Source organism: Scyliorhinus canicula, chromosome 1, assembly GCF_902713615.1.
Source record: "Scyliorhinus canicula chromosome 1, sScyCan1.1, whole genome shotgun sequence".
Lineage (NCBI taxonomy): Eukaryota > Metazoa > Chordata > Chondrichthyes > Carcharhiniformes > Scyliorhinidae > Scyliorhinus > Scyliorhinus canicula.
The window spans coordinates 274,960,708-274,984,665 of NC_052146.1; the positions used below are offsets into that span (position 1 = coordinate 274,960,708).

General features: G+C 49.2%; 1 protein-coding gene across 1 annotated transcript in view; it reads left to right on the top strand.

The window, feature by feature from the left end:
* The window catches only part of LOC119974606 (tetratricopeptide repeat protein 7A-like), a 451,074-nt gene that overhangs the window by 293,009 nt on the left and 134,107 nt on the right, over positions 1-23,958 (top strand). The window contains exons 16-17 of the mRNA XM_038813643.1: positions 4,854-4,967; positions 15,120-15,265. Of these exons, the coding sequence (XP_038669571.1) occupies positions 4,854-4,967; positions 15,120-15,265 (260 nt within the window). The remainder of the gene's footprint in view (positions 1-4,853; positions 4,968-15,119; positions 15,266-23,958) is intronic.

The window sequence follows — 23,958 nt, forward strand, 5'->3', positions numbered from 1 at the left end:
GATCTCGCCGTAGCGTGACGAGAAGCCAATAATCACCACTTAGGCCCTATTTCCATACAATTCACGGGAGCCACTCCATATCCAACAGCCTCCCGTGATCCAGCCGCCTCCCCAGCAAGTGGTCACGCTGGTGCCGATTAGCACTCTTTTTTAAAGAAGGGCTTCTGCGGTAGGCAAAGAGTCAAGCAGACATTTTTGCTTACCGGCAAAGAACCCGGAGGCGAAAGGGAAAATGCTGGAAAATCTCAGCAAGTCTGACAGCATCTGTAGGGAGAGAAAAGAGCTAACGTTTTGAGTCCGATGACTCTTTGTCAAAGCTCCGCTCAAAGCTCAGCTTTGACAAAGAGTCATCGGACTCGAAACGTTAGTTCTTTTCTCTCCCTACAGATGCTGCCAGACTTACTGAGATTTTCCAGCATTTCCCCTTTCGTTTCAGATTCCAGCATCCACAGTAATTTGCTTTTCTCCAAGAACCTGGAGGCACTGGGCTTGCCACCTCTGTGCTCTGATGGTAATAGGGGGGGGCAACCAAGAAGGGCGCACCCTCGGTTCGGGTGGTCCGCCATGGGAGTGAGTCAGGGTTGTGGGGGGGGGGGGGGGGGGGGGGTGGTCCACAGTGGAGGGGGGGACAACTGTGCTCCGCTCCTCCATGCCAACCTGTGGATCGTGTGTACTTGTTCCGGGGTCAACCCTTCCCCCTGCCTGTCACCCATAACCCCCACTGACTGCTGAGGCCTCAGGCCTTGCGGCTGAAGGCTCTTGCTGAATTGGCAATTATGGTTAAGTGAGCACTTCACACATCCCAAGTGGATTCCTGTGCGTTGACAGGCCATGTAGCATATGGAAGTCATTGCTTAGTATCCCAATCACACCTTGATGCCTGAACACTGTGCCTGAAAACTGCAGGAGGCAACACCACACACGAAACATTGGAACACCCAGGGGATGGGACACAGCTCCGGGGAACATGTCCATGGCCGGAGGGTGGGTGAATGCTATGGGGAGAAGACCAGCGCCCGGCCCAGGTAATGTTATGTGCGGATGTCAGGGTTATGGGGTCTGGCGTCCCGGGGGGGGGGGGGGGGGGGGGGGGGGCTGCGGCCGGGTGTGCATGGGCAGGGCATACTGGGTGTAGGGGAGGAGGGGGCATCAATAGGGGAGTGGAGGGTCCCAAGGTGGGAGCCAACGCTGTTTGTCAGTATCACCCCCTCTCCCAATCCCTTACAGAAATTGAACAGTATGGACGGTATTTTGGACCCTGCAGAACGAGCCCTAGTGGTGCTGCTGGCAGACCGGACAGCCAGGTGCCGAAGTTGGCGGCAGCAGCAGCATCTACAGAGGCTTGAGGAGGCGGCATATGTATCGGACCCAGCTGCCCATCAGGCCAGGGTGAGACCCAGAGGGGGAGGCCCGTGACGGCTCAGAGCGTACAGGCGTCGCTGGTAATTTGAGCAGATGATGGATAGTGCCAGCTGCAGGAGGCTCTGCCTCAACAAGAAGACAGTGTGGCACCTGTGCCATGTCCTCATGGACTTGGCGTCACATGGAGGATGAGGAGGCCCGCTCTCTGTGGCCACCAAGGTAACCACAGCCCTGAACCTTTACGCCTCAGGATCCTTCCAGGGCTCGAGCAGGGACCTGTGTGACATCTTGCAGGTCACAGCCCACAGGTGCATCCGACAGGTCACGGATGCCTGAAAATTATATAAATTTTGACATGGACCAAGCCCAACAAGATGCCCGGGCAGCAGGATTCTCTGCCATTTCCATTATGCTGCAAGTCCAGGGGCTGATAGACTGAACGCATGTCACCCTGCGCGCCTCAGGCAATCTACGAGTGCCCTACATTAACATGAAGGGGTTCCACTCCCTGAATATTCAGCTCGCCTGCGACTACCACGTGCAGATCATGCACACGTGTGTGAACTTCCCAGGGGGTGTGCATGACAGTTCCATTCTGGGGCAGTCAGACATCCCCGGCCTCTTCGAGGACCATCCCAGGATGGCCAGGTGGCTCTTGGGGAATAAGGGGTACCAGCTGAGGACCGTGCCAATGACACCAGTATGGAGGCCGGTGACTGTGCAAAGACCAGATGCAACAAGGCCCATGTGGCTATTCCGTCTGCCATTGAGCGGTGCGTAGGACAGCCTAAAATGCGATTCTGATGCCTCACCTGTGCCCCCGGGTCATCTGCTTTTTGGCGGTCTGCTATGCCCTCCACAAACTAGCACAGCAGCGGGATGACATGCTGGAGGTGGAGGATGAGGAACATGTGGCCACTTCCGAGGAGAAGGACAAGGATGATGATGAGGTGCTGGACCAACAGAGGCTGGAGGACGAGGCCAGGGAGGAACTGGAGGACCAATCAGAGGCTGCAGGATAGGTGACAGTGGCGAGGGTTTGGCAAGCATGGAAGACCAAGTAAGCGTCATACTTGCCCACTGCACATAGGACATGGCCTGGTCCGTCAACGCTACCCTCACATCATCGTTTCTCTCCCTCCACCCCTTTTCCCACCCTCCCAGGGTCTGTGTTACATCAATCTAGGGTACTGGGACCGGCACTGTCAGCAGGTCACTGTCGAGGACAGGGGTGTGTTAATAACCCGCAGAGAGCTGAGCACTAGTGTTCCTCAATCTATGCCATAGCCTGACCCCTGCCTGTCTGCTGAGAGCTCCACTCATACCCATCACCTTCACGGTGTGCCTGGGGGCGGGATAGAGAGGGGCATGCCAAGGTTTTGGAGGTCAACCCACATAGCAGAAGAATGTGACAGAGGGGACTCTCCCGATGGTACTGCCCCACTGTCCTCACCACGGGTTGCTGGCGGCACATGCACAGCCGTGGCACCCTGTCCCTTGTGCTGACTGCAAGACATGGTGTCATCAGAGGAGTGGAACTTGGGGGCGCTGGTGCCCACCATCCCCACTCCATGGGACGGGTCTGGTTTGGCACCAAATGCCGCCTCCTAGTCGGTCCCCATAGGGCCCCATAGGTTTACTTTGAGATGGAGGGGCAGCTGGTTTGAGCCCCAGCTGCCCCCACGTCATCTGGCTCTGCCAGCCCTGGTAGCTCCCCAGTGTCTGCACCACGGTGTTGACGCCCTCAGCGATGCACCTCAGCGATTGGGCCATGCTCTGCAGAACCTCAGCAATGCCCACCTACAACTGGGGCAAGCTCCGCAGTGCCTCGCCCATTCACATCTGAGACCGGGACATGTCCCTCAGCAAGGTCATCCTGGTACTGGGTCATGCCCTTCATCGAGTCGGATAGTCTACCTGGGCCCTCAGCCATGGCCATCACCAACTGCCTTGGGCACCTTCACAAATGCTACTGACATTGTTCACCAGACTCTCCACTGCAGGCGACACCCTAGCTGTGTGGCCTCACTGCCATGCATTGCCGGTGACATCTCCTGCCCCCGTTGCCTAACATCTCCATCAACTCTGGGGTAGCCTAGTCCAGACGCTCAGAATCTGACTGGGATCCAGCTGGGACCTGGGATACAGCAACCCTCTGACTGCTGTCTTGCCTGGAGGTTTCTGCCTCCACCGGATGTGCATCAGCAACTGTGTAATGCTCATCAGAATGTGCCCCAGAAGCCTGTCCACTAATGTTGCCCATTGAGGTGCATGTCTCTCCGGTTGGGGATGACCACTGTGACACGTCGATGGTGGCATCCTCGGAGCTCTCCTCCTCATGGTGGGCAGTGTGGGGAAAAATCCCCGGTTGGTTGGCGTCGTCAGCTAGAAGACCTGTGGGAGAATGGATATGTGGTCAGTGGGACGGATGGGTCATTTGGTATGGCAGTAACAACTCATGTGTGACAGTCCATCTGGGTGGGCCCGGTGGAACCTAACCTCTGACGCGTGCGCCGACCTCCACATCGGTGATCGTTCTGTCCTTGGTGAACGTTCTGTCCTCCGCCACCCCTGTAACTTCCAGGGCCTGTTCCTTAAAAGTGGTGAGGATTCTAATGTCTGGCACCCTGCCATCAGTCTGGGCCCACTCCCGACGATTGTGAGACAACTTCTCCTGCGAAGACACAGAGAGGGCATCGTTGAACGCATGCGTGGTCCACGTGGGGGGAAAGGGGGGGCGGGGGGGGGGGGGGGCAATGCTAACGTATCGCGAGTTGACACTTCATCCCAGGCAGCACTGGCTGCCAAGTGGCTCAACCTCTGGGACCCTGGGGGGAACAGGACATCCCTTTTGGCCTCGACCGCCTCCAAGAGCCACCCACGGTCTGCGTCCCCGAATTGTGCAGCCGATCGTCCCGGCCCCATGGCTGCGAGTTCAGTGGGGTTGGCTATGCAAGCGCGATCCCGGCGAATCAGCTGGTGAGCCTTCATTTGTGGTGTGAAGCCCCTGGGGCCTCCTTAAGTGGACCAATTAACGTTGTATCACGGTGATGATCTCGCCGGGCCGAGCGTCGGGAAGCTCATTGCAGTTCCCTCTTGCTATCACACTTAGAAATGTTTTGGAAGAATCGCACCCAGGACCTTCTGGTTCTAGATCCCCCAACCAGCGGAACCTCCCCCCTGTACCTCGCCTGTCCACCCCGGTTAGAATTTTATACACTTCAGTCAGATCAAATAAGAGGGGAAACTTTCATCCTGTCAAATTGGGCAGGATTTCAACCACTTCACAAAGAAACACAGCCATTACCTAATTCACTGCACAGCCCTTTCCTACTTGGAATAATTTAATTTGTCTGATACTTTGAAGGGAAAAGAAATGTAATTCCACTATCTGTTCTACTTGGCTGAAGTCAATCACGAGAATATGTATTTCATGATGGTGTATTCCATGCAAGTAATTAATACTTATGTTTTATTTTCTCTTTTTGTAGTTTACTATTTACAAAAGTCAAACTTGAGGCAGTTCACAAAGGACCTGAGGAAGCTCTTGAATCCTGCAAAGACATGTTAAACATGTGGCAGATAGCACATGCTTCACACTTCAGGTAGGTTCTGTCACTAGTACTTCACAGAAAAGGCAAACCTCTCGTATCCTTTGAAGCACAATATGTTTTAACCAGTTGCTGGGTTTGTAGTATGGCTTGTGGATGTGTTCCAGCACTTTGATGTATATAAGGCATTCTTCTGCAATATGCGATGAAATAGTAACTGCAGATCAACAACCTTTTTTAGCTGATGGGGGAACAATACAATTATGTAAGGGGGAATGGTCACCGCCGGCCGCCAGTAGCGGAGTTCACGATGTAGTGGGGGGGGGGGGGGGGGGGGGGGGAGGGGGGAGGAGACGGGCAAATGTGCAGCATCTGCACAGACAGGGACCCAAGCTGGGAATCGAACCTGGGATCCTGGAGCTGTGAGGCAACTGTGCTAGCCGCTGTGCTACTGTGCTGCTCACTAAAACGCATTGCCCGAACAGGGACTTGAACCCTGGACCCTCAGATTAAAAGGCCCGACTGAGCTATCTGAGCCCTGCTAAAGGATAAATTAGTGGTAAACCAGTGGGAAGCAGTAATAGGTGAGACGGCTCCCCTTCAAAAATAGGAATGGTACTGCCAAATCTAGACCCCCATGGTTGTTTAGAAAAATACAGGGGAGGATTAAAGAGAAAAAGAAAGCTTATGATAGTCACGAAAACCTAAACACTGCAGATAGCCTGGAGGAGTATAGAAAATACATGGATCAAGTAAAAAAAGAAATAAGGAAATCAAAGAGAGGACATGAAAAAATATTAGCAAGCAAGATTAAAGAAAACCCAAAGACATTTTACCAGTATATAAAGCGCAAAAGGGTAGTTCAGGAAACAGGGATAAAGAGTGGAACTTGTGTGAAGATGCAGAGGGTATGGAAAGAGTTTTAAACAATTGTTTAAGGGTGATGTAGATATAGTAATCCAAGAGGAGCAGTGTGAAATATTGGATTAAATAATCAGAATGAGAGATGGAGTGTTAGAGGTGTTGGAATCCTTGAAAGTGGATAAGTTGTCAGGGTTGGATGGGTTGTTTCCGAGGACGTTGAAGGAGGTCAGGGAGGAAATAGCAGATGGTCTGAGGATTATCCTCCAATCTTCATTAGACACGGGGGAGGTGCTGGAGGACTAGAGGAATGCAAATGTGGTTTTGTTGCTCAAGAAGGTTATGAAGGAAATGACAAACAATTATAGGCCGGTTAGTCTTATTTCGGTGGTGGGCAAATTGTTGGAATCAATCCTGAGAGATTGAATAAACTGTCACTTAAAAAGGCATGGACCAGTCAGGGATAGTCAGCCTGGCTTTGTTAAGGGAAAGTCATGCCGTACAAATTTTATTGAATTCTTTGAGGAAGTGATGAGGAGGATCGATGAGGGTAGTGTAGTGGATGTTGTCTATTTGGAGTTTAGTAAGACATTTGGCACGGTCCCACATGGGAGACTGGTCAAAAAAGTAAAAGCCCATGGGATACAGTGGCGATTTGGATCCAAAGTTGGCTTAGCTATGAGGAGAGATTTGGGTTGTTTACCTTGGAATCGAGAAGGCTAAGGAGTGACCTGATTGAGGTATACAAATTGTGAGCTTTACGGAGTAGATAGGAGGAGCCTATTTTGCTTGGCAGCGAGTTCAAAAACCAGGGGCCATTGTTTCAAGCTAAGTGACAGAAGGATTAGAGGGGACATGAAAAAAAACCTTTCCACAGAGGATGGTGGCAGCCTGGAATTCGTTGCCTGAGTTGGTGGTGGAGGCAGAGACCCTAAACTTTTTTTAAAAGTACCTGCAACTCCACCTTAAATTCTGTTGCAGCAGGGGTGGGGGCCATGTTCAGGAAGATGGGATTAGGAAGGGCACCCGGGTGTCTTTGGGTTGGCATGCTCAAGATGGGCTGAATGGCTCCCTTCTGTGCTCCATCATTTCTATGGTTCTAAGTGTTCCACCCAAGTGCTCTAGAATTTGGGTAGTTCCTGTGAACAGTGTTGACTCTTCGGCACCAAGAATTGATGAAGAACTAGTAGACTAGGGCATGTAATATCGGAGCATTGTAGAATCTCTAACAGTCTTGGTGGTCTGCATATGACTTTCATCTCCTTTCTGATTTAACCAAGTAGTTTGCATCTCTCTGAGCATGCATTGGACAGTCCTACTGACGTCTTGGGAGGTATCGCGCTTGGATAGGGATGAATTATCACTGAGGTAAACCCTGTATCTCCTCCAGTTGTTTCTGGATCACCTCACCGTTTCCACCAACCTTTCAGTGCGTACGAAACATAGGTCAAGCGTTAGAGTATGAAAGTGGGATTTGGTGAGGAGGGAGTGAGGTGCTCCCTTCATTTCCTACCTGTCTTCAAAGAGCATGAGGGAAGCCGGGAATTTACAAAGAGTGCTGCTGACTGGGAGCAGAGTCAGAGGGCGGAGTTCTAGCCGGTGAGAAAACAGAGTTACTGACCTCAGGTGAAAACAACTGAAAAAGTGACAACACTGGGAAGCTGTGACCTGATTGGCTGGTAGGGAATCGGCTCTCAATTTGAAAATAAAACATTGTTAATCAAATTAAACCTAATTAATAATTACTTCATCATAAGAAGAGGGATATCTAAACCAGAGGTGGGAATTATTCTATTTAGCATTTTACATTTATAGTTAGGGGGGTAAAATGCTTCACCTACAAGATGTGGGAAGTCCGTGAAGCTTCTAGCATTCCGGACAACCACATCGGCAGGACGTGCACCCAATTGCAGCCCCTCACAGACTGTATGGATCGGTTAAAGGAGCATTTGGATACACTTAGGAGCATGCAGGTGGCGGAAAGCGTCATAGGCAAAAAGTTTTAGAGACGTGGTTAAACCCAAGATGAAGGAAGATAGATGGGTGACTGTGAGAAGGGGCAGGGAGTCAGTGCAGGAATCCCCTGTGACTGTTCCCCTCTCTAACAGGTATACCGCTTTGGATACTTTTCGGGGGGTGGCCTATTGGGAAAATAGCAGCAGCAGCCAAAGCTGTGGCACCATGGCTGTTGTTAAGCAGGGACGGACAAAGCGCAGAAGAACAATATTTATAGGGGACTCTATAGTCAGGGGCACAGATAGGCATTTCTGTGGTCGTGAAAGAGACTCTAAGGGTGCTATGTTGTCTCCCTCGTACCCAGGTCCAGGATGTCTCTGAACGGATAGGGGAAATTCTGGAGAGGGAGGGTGAACAGCCAAAGGTCGTGCTACATATTGGTACTAATGACATAGGCAGATAGAGTGATGAGGTCCTGCAGCAGGAGTTCAGGGAGTTAGGTAGAAAGTTAAAAATCAGGACCTCTAGTGTTGTAATCTCGGGATTACTCCCTGTGCCACACGCCAGTGAGGATAGAAATAGGAAGATAGTACAACTTAACACATGGCTAAACAGCTAGTGTAGGAGGGAGGGTTTCAGATACCTGGACCATTGGGATCTCTTCCAGTGGGACCTGTACAAGAAGGACGGGTTGCATCTAAACTGGAGATCCATAAATATCCTGGCTGCGAGGTTTGCTGGTGTCCCACGGGAGAGTTTAAACTAGTGTGCCAGGGGGGTGGGGACCAGGGCAATAGGTCAGAAGGTGAAATAACTGAGGAAGAACCAGAGAATAGAGCCAGTAAGACTCAGAGAAAGAGCAGGCAGGGAGATGTTGCTGAACACAGCTGGACTGGTGGTCTGAAGCGCATTTGTTTCAATGCGAGAAGTATAACCGGTAAGGCAGATGAACGTAGAGCTTGGATTAGTACTTGGAACTATGATATTGTTGCCATTACAGAGAATTGCTGAGAAAGGAACAGGATTCGCAGGTAAACGTTCCAGGATTTAGATGTTTCAGACAGGATAGAAGGGGATGTGAAAGGGGTGGAGGAATTGCACTACTGGTTAAGGAGAATATCGACTGCAGGAGGACATCTCAAGACGGCTCATGCAGCGAGGCAATATGGGTAGAACTCAGGAATAGGAAGGGTGCAGTGACAATGTTTGAGGTTTACTACAAGCCTCCAAACAGCCACCATGATATGTAGGCAGATTTTGGTAAGGTGTAAAAGCAACAGGGTTGTGGTGGGTGATTTTAACTTCCCCTATATTGACTGGGACTCACTTAGTGCTAGGGTCTTGGATGGGGTAGAGTTTGTAAGGAGCATCCAGGAGGGCTTCTTGAAACAATATGTAGATAGTCCAAGTAGGGAAGGGGCCATACTGGACCTAATATTGGACAATGAGCCCTGCCAGGTGGTTGAAGATTCAGTACGGGAGCATTTCGAGAACAGTGACTATAATTCACTAAGTTTTAAGGTACTGTTAGATAAAGATAAGAGTAGTCCTCAGGCGAAGGTGCTAAATTGGGGGGAGGCTAATTATAACAATATTAGGCAGGAACTGAAGAATGTAGCTTGGAGTGGATGTTTGAGGGTAAATCAACATCTAGCATGTGGGAGGCTTTCATATCCTGTCAGTTGATAGACATTCAGGACTGGCATGTTCCTGTCAGGAAGAAGGATAAGTATGGCAAGTTTCAGGAACCTTGGATAACGAGGGATAGTGTGAGCCCAGTCAAAAAGAAAAAGGAAGCATTTGTTAGGGCTAGAAGGCTGGGAACAGACAAACCCTGTGGGGAATATAAGCAAAGTAGAAAGGAACTTTAGCAAGGAGTCAGGAGGGCTAAAATGGGTGACAAAATGTGATTGGCAAACAGGATTAAGGAAAATCCCAAGGCTTTTTATACATATATAGAAAGCACGTGGGTAGCCAGGGAAAGGGTTGGCCCACTCAAGGACAGGGGAGGGAATCTATGCACGGAGCCAGAGGAAATGGGTGAGATTGAGGAAGGGTGTTTAGATAGTCTGGGTCATATTGAGGTCAAAAAGGAGGAGGTGCTGGGCATCTTGAAAAACATTAAGGTAGATAAATCCCCATACCCTGATGGGATCAACCCCAGAATACTGAGGGAGGCAAGGGGGGAAATTGCTGGGGACTTGATAGAAATCTTTGTATCCTCACTGGCTATAGGTGAGGTCCCAGATGGCTGGAGAATAGCTAATATTGTTTGTTTGTTTATGAAGGGTAGTAAGGATAATCCAGGTAATTACAGGCCGGTGAGCCTTATGTCAGATTCTTCGATACAGGATTTACTTCCTTTTGGAAGCAAGTGCACAGATTAGCGAAGTGACAGCATGGTTTTGTGAAGGAGAGGTCGTGTCTCACTAACCTGATCAAGTTTTTCAAGGAAGTGACAAAGATGATTGAAGAAAGTAGGACAGTGGATGTTGTCTACATGGACTTCAGTACGGCCTTTGACAAGGTACAGACTGGTGCAGAATGTGAAGTCACACAGGATCAGAGGTGAGTTGGCAAGATGGATACAGAACCGGCTCGGTCATTGAAGACAGAAGGCAACAGTGGAAAGGTGCTTTTATGATTGGAGCACTGTGACTAGTGGTGTTCCGCAGGGATCAGCGCTGGGACCTTTGCTGTTTATAGTATATATAAATGATTTGGAGGGAAATGTAACTGGTCTGATTAGTAAGTTTGCGGATGACACAAATTGTGGTGGAATTACGATAATGATGAGGACTGTCAGAGGATGAAGCAGGATATAGTTTGGGTGGAGAGATGGCAGGTGGAGTTTAATCCGGACAAATGTGAGGTAATGCATTTTGGATGGTCTTAATACAGATGGGAAATATACAGTAAATGGTAGAACCCTTAAGAGTATTGACAGGCAGAGGGATCTGGTGCACAGGGCTACAGGTCACTGAAAGCGGCAACACATGCTTACCTTCATTGGCCGGGGCATTGAGTATAAAAATTAGCAAGTCATGCTGCAGCTGTACAGAACCTTAATTAGGCCACACTTGGAGTATAGTGTTCAATTCTGGTCACCAGACTGCCAGAAGGATGTGGAGGCTCCGGAGATAGTACAGAAGAGATTTACCAGGATGTTGCCTGGTGTGGAAGGCATTAGCTATGAGGAGAGGTTGGATAAACTTGGTTTGTTCTCACTGAAATGGCAGAGGTTGACGGGCGATCTGATAGAAGTTTACAAAATCCTAAGGGGCATGGACAGAGTGGATAGTCAGAAGCTTTTTTCCATGGTGGAAGAGTCAATTACTAGGGGGCATAGGTTTAAGGTGCGAGGGGCAAAGTTTAGAGATGTGTGAGGGAAGTTTTTTTACACAGGTTAGTGAGTGTCTGGAACTCACTGCTGGAAGAGGTGGTGCAAGCAAGTCTAATAGTGACGTTTAAGGGGCGTCTTGACAAATACATGAATAGGAAGGGAATAGAGGGATACAGACCCCGGATGCGTAGAAGGTTTTAGGTCAGACGGGCAGCATGGTGAGCGCAGGCTTGGAGGGTCGAAGGGCCTGTTCTTGTCCTGTGCTTTTATTTGTTCTTTGTCTCTCGAGCAGTGGAGTACACAATCTCTGAAGGTCACTCAGTCTTCTTCAATGATAAGACTGTGGTCTTATGGAATGCTAGTGTGGCATCGCCAGTGTAGAACGACTCTCTCATGAGGACCTGGTGTACGTTTGTCCCCACCTCATTTCTGCACCCATTGTGGGAATGCCAAAGGTCACTGTTCAATTAAGTTGAGGAACTGTTGGTTTTTATCTGAGTTGGCAGAATGGCTGACGATGATATGAGGGCAGCATGTTTACTTTAAATAAAAAACTTCAAGAGTTGCGTCTTTATCCTGATTCCAGGAAGTGATCAGTATCACAGTCAGCGTTGTGGTAGCTGTGTGTGTTGAGAATCCTGTAAGAGAGTCACATTTGGTGATGATCAATTACAGCTGGTGCCAGTGGCCTGATCTTGGATGTCACTAGGACACCTTGTCACATGGGTTGTTCAGAAAGAAGATGGTTATATAAAGCTCGTGGTAGCAGCAAAGCTACTCTCAGTCAATTCTCATTTATCTTTCCAAGGCTATGATGTCCGAGGCAGAAGGGTGGTCTGCACCCAATCTTGCATTTATATCTCCCAGTAGGCAAAGATGTTCTGACTTTGTCATTCTGCTGATATCAGTGCCAACTCCTCAGAGAGCAGGTCTTTCAGCTCTGTGGTGGAGCACAGCATGGGAGGAGAGATACTCATCAGGTTCACTAGCCCTATTCGAGAAGATGGAACATGCTCTGAACCAATTTGGAGGGTTGGGAGTGGGGGGGGGGGGGGGGGGGGGGGGATGTATTCCGGTGTCCTTAAAATTAAGACTACGGTTGAGACGGCTGTTTATGTCGGTGGGATCTTCTGGTCCAGCCAACCCACCCCTGCCCCCGCCGTGGGATTTCCAGTGGCGTAGGGTGGAAATCCCCTTGACAGCTGCTAGATCTGAAGATCCCGCCAGTGGCAGGTCGCCCCCCCCCCCCCTCATTGCTGGGAAATACTCTATAGGAAAACCAGAGAATCTCACCCGACATCTTGCTCACGCAGTTCCTCTGAACTCTTCCCCTCTCAGATAGCCATGTAATTTATTTTCTTTCACTGGTCCATTCGCATTGAGCCTGGTCTCTTCTCAGGAAAAGCTATGTCAGTGCTCAGCCTATCAACTTCTCACATTGATTATGGCAGTCTTGTGAGCATTATCAACCAGTTGCAAGTTGGCTGTCAATCTCATGCACATTGTCCTGACGGTCTAGCTTGCCTCTCTAAGAGTTGCCATCTTCTTTCTTTATATTTTTGAATGTTTGTTTGTTATGGTGGATTGAGTCCACTTATTGAGCAGAGTTCCAAGCAACCATTGAAGCAGATGGACCATGGCAGGTCAATACTTTTCTCGTCAGGGACTTGAGGCGCCCAACTTGAGATGGGCAGTGGCTGACCAGTGGGACATGATGGTCTCTCCCACTGTCAAACAAGTTAGCACTTGTAACTGCTGTTGTGTTTATGGTCTGCAGAAAGATTGAGTGCCCTCTCTCGGGTACAAACCTGGCTAAAATTTAAGGAGACTGCGCAAAGGTCAGGGTCCCCCTCTCAACCTCTCCAGTTGAGTCCAAAGGAATGCAAAGTACTGTTTTTGGCACCAACTTGGTTGCAGGATTTTCTGGAAAGGTTACATTCCTCCTTTGGGGTCCACTCCAGATTTTTAGTCATGGTTTACTCCCTTAGCCATCAAGGGTGCCATTTGCCCATTGCTGGGAGTTTGGTTCATGAGTGCCAGGGTGTGTTGAATTGTCAGTCGGTCTGCACACTATGTCTGGGGGCCAAACCTCCTCTGAGTTCCTTTGAAATAAGCTTTCGCCTGGAGCCATGAGGAACCCAACTTCTGTATGTCACCTTGACACAAAGCTGAGGATTTTCAAATGATGAGGCTGTGTACTGACAGGGAGGGAAGGACGTACACATTTGGCACTCTTTTTTGCATTGCTACTAGCTAGCCTTGTAGGCTGAAAATGAGAAGTAAACTAGTACAGAAAAATGGAAAGCACATCAGTCCTCTTCTCCCACACACTGGATACATCACATTGATCTGTTGTACACATACCCGCCATTCATAGATAACCTTTAAAATTACTTCCTGATCCTTTCTTTTCCAGCGTGTACAATGTAGGAAAATGTGAAGTCGTTCACTTTGGCAGGAAGAATAACAAAGCAGAGTATTAATTAAATGAAGAACTACTGCAGAATTCAGAGGTGCAGAGGGATCTAGAGGTTTTTAGTGCATGAATCACAGAATGTTACTATGCAGATACAGCAAGTAATTAAGAAGACTATCCTTAGAAAGCTATCCTTCATTATGAGAGGACTTTAACATAAAAGTAAGGATGCTATGCTTCAGTTATACAGGGAATTGGTGAGAACACGTCTCAAATACTGTGCGCAGGTTTGGTATCCTTACTTACGAAGGATATAAATGCATTGGAGGCAATTCAGCAGAGGTTTACTAGTTTGATACATGGAATGAGTGAGTTGCCTTGTGAGGAAAGGTTAGACAGGTTGGACTTATTTCCACTTGAGTTTAGAAAAGTGAGGGGTGACGTGATTGAAATATATAAGATCCTGAATGGTCTTGATGAGGTGGACGTGGAAAGGATGTTTTCTCTTTTGGGCGAGTCCAGAACTAGCAGAAGATAGTGGAGGTGGGGTCATTGAATATTTTTAAGGCAGAGGTAGGCAGATTCTTGTTAGACAAGGGAATCAAAGGTTTTTGGGAGTAGATAGGAATATAGAATTATAAACAATAGCAGGCCAGCCATAATCTTATTGAATTGTGGAGCAGGTTCAAGAGGCTGAATGACCTACTTCTGCTTCTATTACATATATTCTTGTGTGTTTCTCCTTTATTTAGCCTTAGAAATGCCTGTTGTTTATTCATCACTTATAGCAGGCAGATCAAGCTATTACAAAGGCGTACACTTGGTAATGGGAAGTGACACTTGGGCAGTGGAGCTCCTATTGGCGATTGACTAAGGTTATTGAATTGGTGTTAAGACACTTCACGTGGTTCAGTAGGTAACTGCATTACATGGCATTCAGGTCAATACACCCTCAGGATCAATCCTTGATTTGTGCTCAATCTGCAACTATGACCCGTCTAAGAAACAGGAGTTATAATTGAGCTCCATAATCCAAGCGAGAGAGGGGAAAAGTTAGTAGCTGTTCCCAATACTATTTGCTACCCAGAAAACCTGGCTAATAAGTGCATATGAATGGATACAGTATATGGCTCAGTTGTGCAGTTTTATCCCTCTCTCCTCACCAGTAGTTGAATTAACTGTGCTCACTCATGAAGAATGGCCGCTTGGACAAGATACTGGAAGTCACCAGGGAAATGAATAAATGGAAAATACTGGACAACCTCAGCAGGCAGATTTATACTATCATGGGAAGGGGGGGGGGGGGGGGGGGGGTGGAGTAGTGCAGTGGTGTTGGATAGGGTGCCAGCGGTGGGTGGAGGTTGACAAACATGTAAAGGACTGAAAGGCAAAAGGAATGTAAATAGGGGTGATTAACCCAAAACTCTAGCTCCCGTCTCTCTCCACAGATGCTGTCAGATCTGCTGAGATGGTCCAGTATTTTCTGTTTTTGTTTCAGATTTCAATATCCTCATTAATTTGCTTTTATGTCTTTTTTTTAAAAACTGCCCTAGAAAGGGAAAGATTAAAAATAAGAAAACAACATCACGCTGCCAGCCCTGTGATCAAATCTCTCTGCTTTTCTTTACAGCGATTGTGACAAAGAAAGCAGTCTAGCTGAGGGAGCTCTCACTGACAAACGGAGCACTGTTCAGAGTAGTGTAGCTGAGGGCACAGTGGCTGAGAAACGGAGCGCTGTTCACCTCACTTTCCCCGATTTTCACGAGGCTGATTCAGGTAAGGAGGATGGAGAGCTTTTATGATCGAATCTTCTACTCGTGTATTCCAGCTATCTACTTGTACATATTTAGCGGGAACGTGAAGCTCCGCGACTTTGCTCTAACTTTTATTGGTGAATAAAGTGGTTTGAATGGACTGCACAAAGTCAAATATTAGAGAATCATATACAGGATGGAAGAATTCCTGCAAGTTCTGTTTTATAATTTAAATTTCCAGCGCTGTGATATTACGGTCAGAAAGCAGTTAATCTCGCAGCCTGAATACGATGGGTCACACTGGGATACAGTTTCACAGATGGCAGCAGTCCATGACATCTCAATCAAGAGCAGCGGCGGAATACTCCGAACCCCCCCGGCCCGCCGGGTCCTGAATTCTACCCCCCCCCCCCCCGAAATTCGGATGGGGCGGGAAATGCGCCGCGCCGGTCGGCGGGCCCCCGCGGCGATTCTCCTGCCTGCGATGGGCCGAAGACCCGATGCTGACAGGCCTCTCCCGCCGTCGTGGTTTAAACCACCTCTGGTACCGTGGGATTGACGGTGCAGGTGGGCGCCAGGGTCCTGGGGGGGGGGGCGCGGGGCGATCTGACCCGGGGGGGGTGCCCCCGCGGTGGCCTGGCCCGCGATCAGGCCCACCGATTGGCGGGCGGGTCTGTGCCGTGGGGGCACTCTTTTTCTTCCGCCCCGCCATGGCCTTCACCATGGTGGGGGCGGAAGAGACCCCCTCCCCTGCGCATGCGCCGTTTGATGTCAGCAGCCGCTGACACACCGGCGCATGCGGGACTTCCGCCGGCCGGCAAAGGCCATTTGGCCCCGGCTGGCAGGGCGCCAAAGGCCATTCGCGCCGGCCGGCGGAGTGGGAGCCTCTCCAGCGTGGGCCTAGCCCCTCAATGTGAGGGCTTGGCACCTAAAGGTGCGGAGAATTCCACATCTTTGGGGAGGCCCTATGCCGGAATGGCTCATGCCACTCCGTCCCGCCGGGACCCCCGACTCCGCCGGGTAGGGGAGAATCCCGGTCCTTGTTCTTGGGATATGAATCTGTGCCGTGAATTTTGAAGAGCTGTTTGAACATGACAGTTGTCACTTCGAAACAAGATCTTGTCCTCACTCAGCATTCATACACACACTTACACTTTTAAACCCAAGTCACACGAAAGGTAATAGCAGGTCATAGGGAAGGCAAATGGAATGTTGGCCTTTATTTCAAAGGGAAAAGAGTATAAAAGTAAGGATATTTTGCTAAAACTATACAGGGCACTAGTTAGACCATAACTGGAACGCTGCGAGCAATTTGGTCCCCTTATCTGAGGAAAGATGTACTGACATTAGAGGCAATCCAGAGAAGGTTCACTTGGTTGATCCCGGGCATGGAGGGATATTCTTATGAGGAGAGGTTGAGTAGGTTGGGGCCTGTACTCATTGGAGTTTAGAAGAATGAGAGACTATCTTATTGAGACATGTAAGATTATGAGGGGGCTTGAGAAAGCAAATGCTGAGAGGTTGTTTCATCTTGTGGAGAGTCTAGGACCAGAGGGCAGAATCTAAGAGTAAGGGGTCATCATTCAAGAGAGCGATGAGTAGGAATTTCCTACCTGAGGGTAGTGGATCTGGGGATTTCTACCTCATAGAGCTGTAAAGACTGGGTCGATAACTATGTTCAAGGCGGAGATAGATTTTTAATCGGTAAAGGAACCAAGGATTATGGGGATAAGGCAGGAAAGTGGAATTGAGGATTATTATCAAATCAGGCATGATCTCATTGTATGGTGGAACAGACCCAATGGGCCGAATGGCCTACTTCTGCTCCTTTGTCTTATGGTTTTATAAAAGAGATGGAAAGAAAAAGTTGAAAAAATATATTTTTTTTACATCTCCAACAATAATTGAAATATAAAGAAACAGGATTCCGTACTTGTCAAAGCTACTTTTTGATGCTCGAGATGTTGTTGAGCAGCGATTAAGATTTAATCTGCATTTAAAAATGTATCTGTATTGGAATGGAAAATCCCTAACTTTTTCTGTCAAATTTAGTGTGCATTTATCATGGATGTACAGCATATATCACACATTTCCATGGGGGCTTTGGGGGGGGGGTGAAATTGCAGGAAAGAGATTTCTTCCGGGTTTCCGCCCGCAGTGATCTCTAAAGGAATTGCGTTTCCTGCCCTGCCTCATTTTTAGGTTGATGAGCGGGTTGAAACTCCATGTGGGAAACCTGAAAATAAACATACTCGTGAGACTCGGCCAACGTTGTCTACCTCAAACGCTGCAGGATAGGATGTCCCGAAGCGTGGTACATTGGCGAGACCAGGCGACAAAGGATGACCGGACATCGCGTGACAATCGCCAGGCAGGAATGTTCCCTTCCAGTTGGACAGTCAAGGGCATTCAGCCTCTGATCTTCGGGTAAGTGTTCTCCAAGGTGGTCTTCAGGACGCACGACAACGCAGAATCGCCGAGCAGAAATTGATAGCCACGTTTCGCATGCATGAATGCGGCCGCAACCAGCATCTTGGATTCATGTCTCACTACATTTAACCCCTGGCCTGGGCTTGCAAATCCTACCAACTGTCCTGGCTTGAGATACTTCACACCTTTTTAACCTGTGATAAACCCTCTCTCCAGTCGCACCATCTGAACCTGTAAAGACTTAATTACCTGCAAATACTGCAAAGTATCAGCTTGCATCATTGGCTTTGTCTATATATACTGTATTTGTGTAACCTACCTCTTCACTCCGCTGATGAAGGAGCTTCGCTCCGAAAGCTAGTGTTTCCAAATGAACCAGTTGGACTTTAACCTGGTGCTGGAAGACTGTTTACTGTGCCCACCCCAATCCAACACCAGCACTTCTACATCATGAAAATAAAGAGAGTTAGATCTTGGGGAGGGGTGGGTGGGGGGGAGGCCTTCATCAGAGGCCCCCTTCTGATTAGGGGTGCCCTGGCTAAAAGACCTCCGGACCTCCTTCCCAACCGGCCTTTCCCCTGGGACCCCTCACATTTACCTGGGTCTCCGGTTCCCGGGACTTTCACTGGGATTTTCCTGCCGGTGGGATTTTACACTCCCGCCGGTTCTCTGGTGGCCCAGCTGTGAGTGACGCAACTGACCGTTGACTTTGGCACTCTGGGAGAATCCACTGTAGGTCAATGGCGAGCTGCCTCTGCTGCCAATAAACCAACCATGGGGGAGGGGCCAGAAAGTCCCTGCCTTTGCCTCAGGCACCTCCATGCAGTTCCTCTCTCAGCCACTGCAGCACTGTTGTTGCAGGAACTGGAGAGATGTTGGCCAGTCAATCGACCCCCAGATCCTGGGCCAGCAATTCCCGATAGTGCCAGGCTGGGACTTTTGTACACTGGGCTTTATTTAAATTGGGAAAGAAACCTGCTTTGCCTTTTAGTTTGCACTTGCTGGAATTATTACATTGGCGAATTTAACCCGGACAAATGCGAGGCGATGCATTTTGGTAGATCAAATTCAGGTGGGAGCTATAAAATGGCAGAACCATCAGGTGCACAGAGAGAACTGGGTGTGCATGTCCACAGATCCTTAAAAGTGGCATCACAGGTGGAAATGGTGGTAAAGAAAGCATATGGCATGCTTTCCTTCATAGGGCGGGGTATCGAGTATAAAAGCTTGAAAATTATGTTACAGTTATATAGAACATTGGTTAGGCCACATGTGGAATACTGTGTCCAGTTCTGGTCACCACACTACCACAAGGACGTGGAGGCTTTGGAGAGAGTATAGAAAAGGTTTACCGCGATGTTGCCTGGTATGGAGGGTATTAGCTATGAAGAGAGATTGAATAAACTGTTGTCCCTAGAGAGTCGGAGGCTGAGGGGAAACCTGATAGAAGCTTATCAATAATCCATAGAGGATTTGCACGCCAAATTGGCAGGTGGTCAAACTTTCCCAAAACTGGATATGAGCCATGCCTACTCGAACTAATAATAATAATAATTTTTAATAGTGTCACAAGGAGGCTTACGTTAACACTGCAATGAAGTTATTGTGAAAATCCCCTAGTCGCCACGCTACACGCCTGTTCGTACAATGAGGGAGAATTCAGAATGTCCAATTCGCCTAACAAGCACGCCTTGGGGACTTGTGGGAGGAAACCGGAGCGCCCAGAGGAAACCCACGCAGACACGGGGAGAATGTGCAGACTCCGCACTGACAGTGATCCAGCCAGGAATCGAATCCAGGTCCTGACGCTGTGAAGCAACAGTGCTGACCACTGTGACACCGTGCTACCCATAGATGAAACGTCCAGAAAGTACATTACAATTATCATCCATAAGGGTCTGTACAAAAGGACATGCCTGTCCTTGGTGTCTCGTTGGCATGTGCCAACTTTCAGCATCTCATGGAAAATAGTCTCTAGTCTAGCACAATGGTTAGCACTGCTGCCTCCCAGCTCTAGGGTCCCAGGTTTAATTCTGGCCTTAGGTGACTTTCTGTGTGGAGTTTGCACTTTCTCCTTGTATCTGCGTGGCTTTCCTCCAGGTGCTCCGGTTTCCACCCACTGTCTAAAGATGTGCAGGTTAGGTGGATTGTCATGCTAAATTGCCCCTATGTGTCCGAAAAGGTGGGGTGGAGTTACTGGGTTACAGGGATAGGGTGGAGGTGAGTGCTTAAGTAGGGTGCTCTTTCCAAGAGCCGGTGCAGATTCGATGGGCCGATTGGCCTTCTGTACTGTAAATTCCATGAATCTCTATATCACGACGGCATGTTAATCATAGGGCCACTGAACTCCAGCAATGAACAAACCTAGAGGAGGTCTTGAGATAATTTTCCAATTGAGGCATGTGTCTTAACCAGGTGGGCAACATGATCTATCTAGGGTACTGAGTAGATAGGAAAGGCCTACATCCTGTGGAGGAAAAGTCAAGGCCATCAAGCAGGCACTGACTTCGCGAAGTACAACAGAGTTTAAATCGTTTTTAGATCTGATAAATTACTATGGGAAAATATCACAAATTTGGCCGCTTTATTGTGACCCCTGCACATGTTACTGAAAAAACATCAAAGATGATTATGGCAGGCACCGTAGGATGCAGCCTTCATGAACATAAAATGGCAATGGCTTTTCTCAAATAACTGGCCCACTCCGACCCTTGAAATAAATAATACTGGCGTATAATGCCTCTCCATATGGAGTCGATATAGTCCTCTGATATCGATGGTACAATAGTACAGAGAGTCCCATTCCATACACATCCAGCACCCTGAGCAGTGTTATTTACAGATTGGAAAGGAAGGGCTGCCAGTCATTTTTTGTGCGAAAAGTTCTCCCAGTATGTCTACGGCTGACATTTTGTAATCATAACAGATGACCAGTCTTTGCTGGGACTTTTCAAAATAAGACAGAGCAATTCTCCCATCGCCTCAGCTTGGATCCAAAATTGGGCCTTGTTACTGGCAGCCTATGAAAACTCCCTCAAGCACCATCCTGGAAGGTGTATTGCCAACGTGGCTGCTTGGAATTGCCTCTCGCTGCCCACTAGTTTAGCTTGTTGGCCGGTGTTGGAAGAAGTAGTCAATGATGAAAAACCTTTCAGATACCTTGCCAGTATCCGTAAAACAGATTAAAGCTTGGACACGGAAGCACCCCACATTGTCTACGTTGCGCCACATGATCCTCAGTTGCAGAGTCCAAGGACACCCCACGGACAACATGGCGCCCTTCCTCATGAAAAGACAGGTGAAGATGGTATTATCCTGTGGGGATCCCAGGTAGTTGCTCCCCACGCAGATCGGTGCACAATTTTAATGGAGTTACACAATGGTCATCCCGGAGTATCCAAGATGAAGTTGCTCGCAAGCAGCTACATTTGGGGCGAGTTTTAGGTATTTGGGTATCCAGGTGGTGCGGAGCTAGGCCCTGTGGCACAAGCTGAACCTGGCTCAGTTGGTGGGGCAGATGAGAGCGGATTTTAAGAGGTGGAATGCGCTGCCGCTGTTGCTGGCAGGGCTGGTGCAAACAGTAAAAATGTTGGTGCTGCCAAGGTTTCTGTTTGTGTTTCAGAAACTCCCAATCTTCGTCCCCAAGTCGTTTTTTAGGAAGGTTAAGCGGATGATCTCTGAATTTCTATGTGCGGGTAAGGCTACGTGGGTTAGGAGGGCTTTCTTGGAGCAGGAGCGAGGGGGTGGGGTGGAGCTGGCGTTGTTGAATATGATGAATTACTAATGTGCGACGAATATTGCTATGGTTAGGAAATGGGCCGTGGGAAATGGGTCGGTGCCGGGACGGATGGAGGCTGCATCGTGTAGGGGTACGTGTTTAAGGGCTTTGTTGTTGATGTTTTTACTTTCTCGCCGACCAGGTACCCTGTGGCCCAGTGGTGGTGTTGGCCCTAAGGGTGTGGGGGCAGTGGCGGCAGCTTTTGGGCTGAAGGCTGCCTCGGTGTGGGCGCCGTTTTGTAATAACCACAGGTTTGCACCGGAATGGCTGGACGCAAGGTTTCGGGGGATTGAGCGCTTTGGCGATTTGTTTATAGGGGACAAACTTTCAAAGTTGGAGGACCTGGGGGAAGTGCATGAGTTGCCCAGGGGGAATGGCTTTAGGTACCTGCAGGTGGGACTTTGTAAGGAGAGAGGTGCCCACTTTCCTGGGCTGCCGGTCCTGGAGTTGCAGGACAAGGTGCTATTGAAGGACGAAATAGGGGAGGGGAAGGTGCCAGGTGTCTATAAGGAGTTGATGGAGTGGGAGGGAGCCCTGGTGGGGGATATTGGGGCAAATGGGAAGAGGAGCTGGGAGGGCAGGTTGGGGCCGAAGCGTGGGTGGCGGCCTTACGGAGGGTAAACGTGTCCTCATCGTGTGCAAGGTTAAGCCTTATCCAGTTCAAGGTGATAAATAGGGCTCATATGACGGTGGCGGGGATTAGTAGGTTCTTTAAGGGGGTGGAGGATAGGTGTGGGTGGTGTACGGGGGTCCCCACGAATCATGTCCGTATGTTCCGGGCGGGTCGAAGATTGAGGGGGTTCTGGCAGGAATTCCCGAACGTGATGTCCACGGTTCTGGGGATCGAGGTGGCTCTGAGTCCAGAGGTGGCAATATTTGGGGTATCGGAAGACCCAGGAGTCCAGTGGGTGAGAGAGACCGGTGTTTGGCCATTGCTTCCTTGACAGCCCGGAGGTGGATTTAGGTGGTGGGACTTGCAGCCACTGAAAGTGGGGGTGTGGGTCAGTGATCTGGCAGAATTCCTGAGGCTGGAGAAAGTCAAGTTCAACTTGAGGGGTTGGTTGATTGGTTTACCTGGAGGTGGAAGCCTCCGGGAGGGTGCACAGGGGGGGTTGAAATGGGGAAGGCGGGATGTGAGCAGGGATTGATGGCAGGGGAACCGGGGGGGGAGGGGGAGTGCTTGCTGTTGATTAAATTGTTCAGCTGTTCTTCTGATTCTGTTTGTATATATGAAAATGCCTTGAATAAAAATATTTTTAAAAAAGGGAGCTACATTTGGTGGCCGGGGCTCGATGCAGATATCGAGGACTTGGTGAATCAATGCTCCTTGTGCCAGGAGAACCAGAAGCTTCCACCTTCAGCCTCCTTCCACCTATGGGAATCGACAGGAAGACCATGGATGTAGATGCACGTAGACTTTGCCATTCCATTCTTCGGGGCAATGTTCCTCATTATAGTCAACACCCATTCTAAATGGTTGGAAGTGCATCGTGTGGCCTGCACCACTTCTCACGCAACAATAGAAATGCTCCGGCAAAGCTTTTGTACCCACGGCATACCAGAGCTCCTTGTACCCGATAACGGTACCACCTTTACCAGTGGTGAGTTCCAGGCGTTCTTGAAGTTGAACGGCATCAAGCACACCCAAATGATGCTGCACCATCTGTCGTCCAATGGTGGGTGGTACAGCCATTCAAGAATGGAATGAAGAAACAGCCAGCAGGTTCCATGGGCACAAGCATGGGCTCAATTAATGATTGACTACTGAACTACGCCACATGCCAAGACAGGAGTTGCCCTGGCTGAATTATTGATGGTTTTGATTTGATTTGATTTATTGTCACATGTACCGAAATACAGTGAAAAGTATTTTTCTGTGGCCGATGAAACGTACACAGTACGTACATAGTAGACAAAAAGAACCAGGCTGAGTCTGCTATTTCCCTATTTGGCAGGGAAGGTGGAGTCCAAGCAGGAGGGCTAAAAGAGGAACAACGATACCAGGAGGCCCAAGAGGACATTAAAAACATGAGATGCTGTTCCCGTATGGGGACAGCTCCAGCTGGGTCCCTGTAATCATGTTGGTGAAGACCGGGCCTGTCTCCTATAAAGTCAAGATCCAAGAAAAGGCAGTGAAAAAGCACCTGGACCACCTGAGGAGTAGGGAACTCACTCCAGAGGAAACTACACCCCCAACGCCAGTCACAGCCACCTTCGGCACAGGGCTTCAGCCCATTGGGGACTCTGGGGTCATTCCCTGACAGTAGGGACTCAGGACCTGAGATGGAGGCTGAGGAGACTGGTTTGCCTCTGGAGTCAAGCACCGAGGAACAGCCCCCTTCCGTAACCCTCAGGCGCTCGTCAATGCAGTGGAGGACCCCAGTCCGCTTCACGCCCTTCGATCTGGCTCCACCTGCCACAGACCCTAAGTCTAGTGCCAAAAGGCGGTAGAGGCCCCATTGCAGTTGGAGTGAAGGGATGAAACGGACTTGACAGGGAAGGGATGT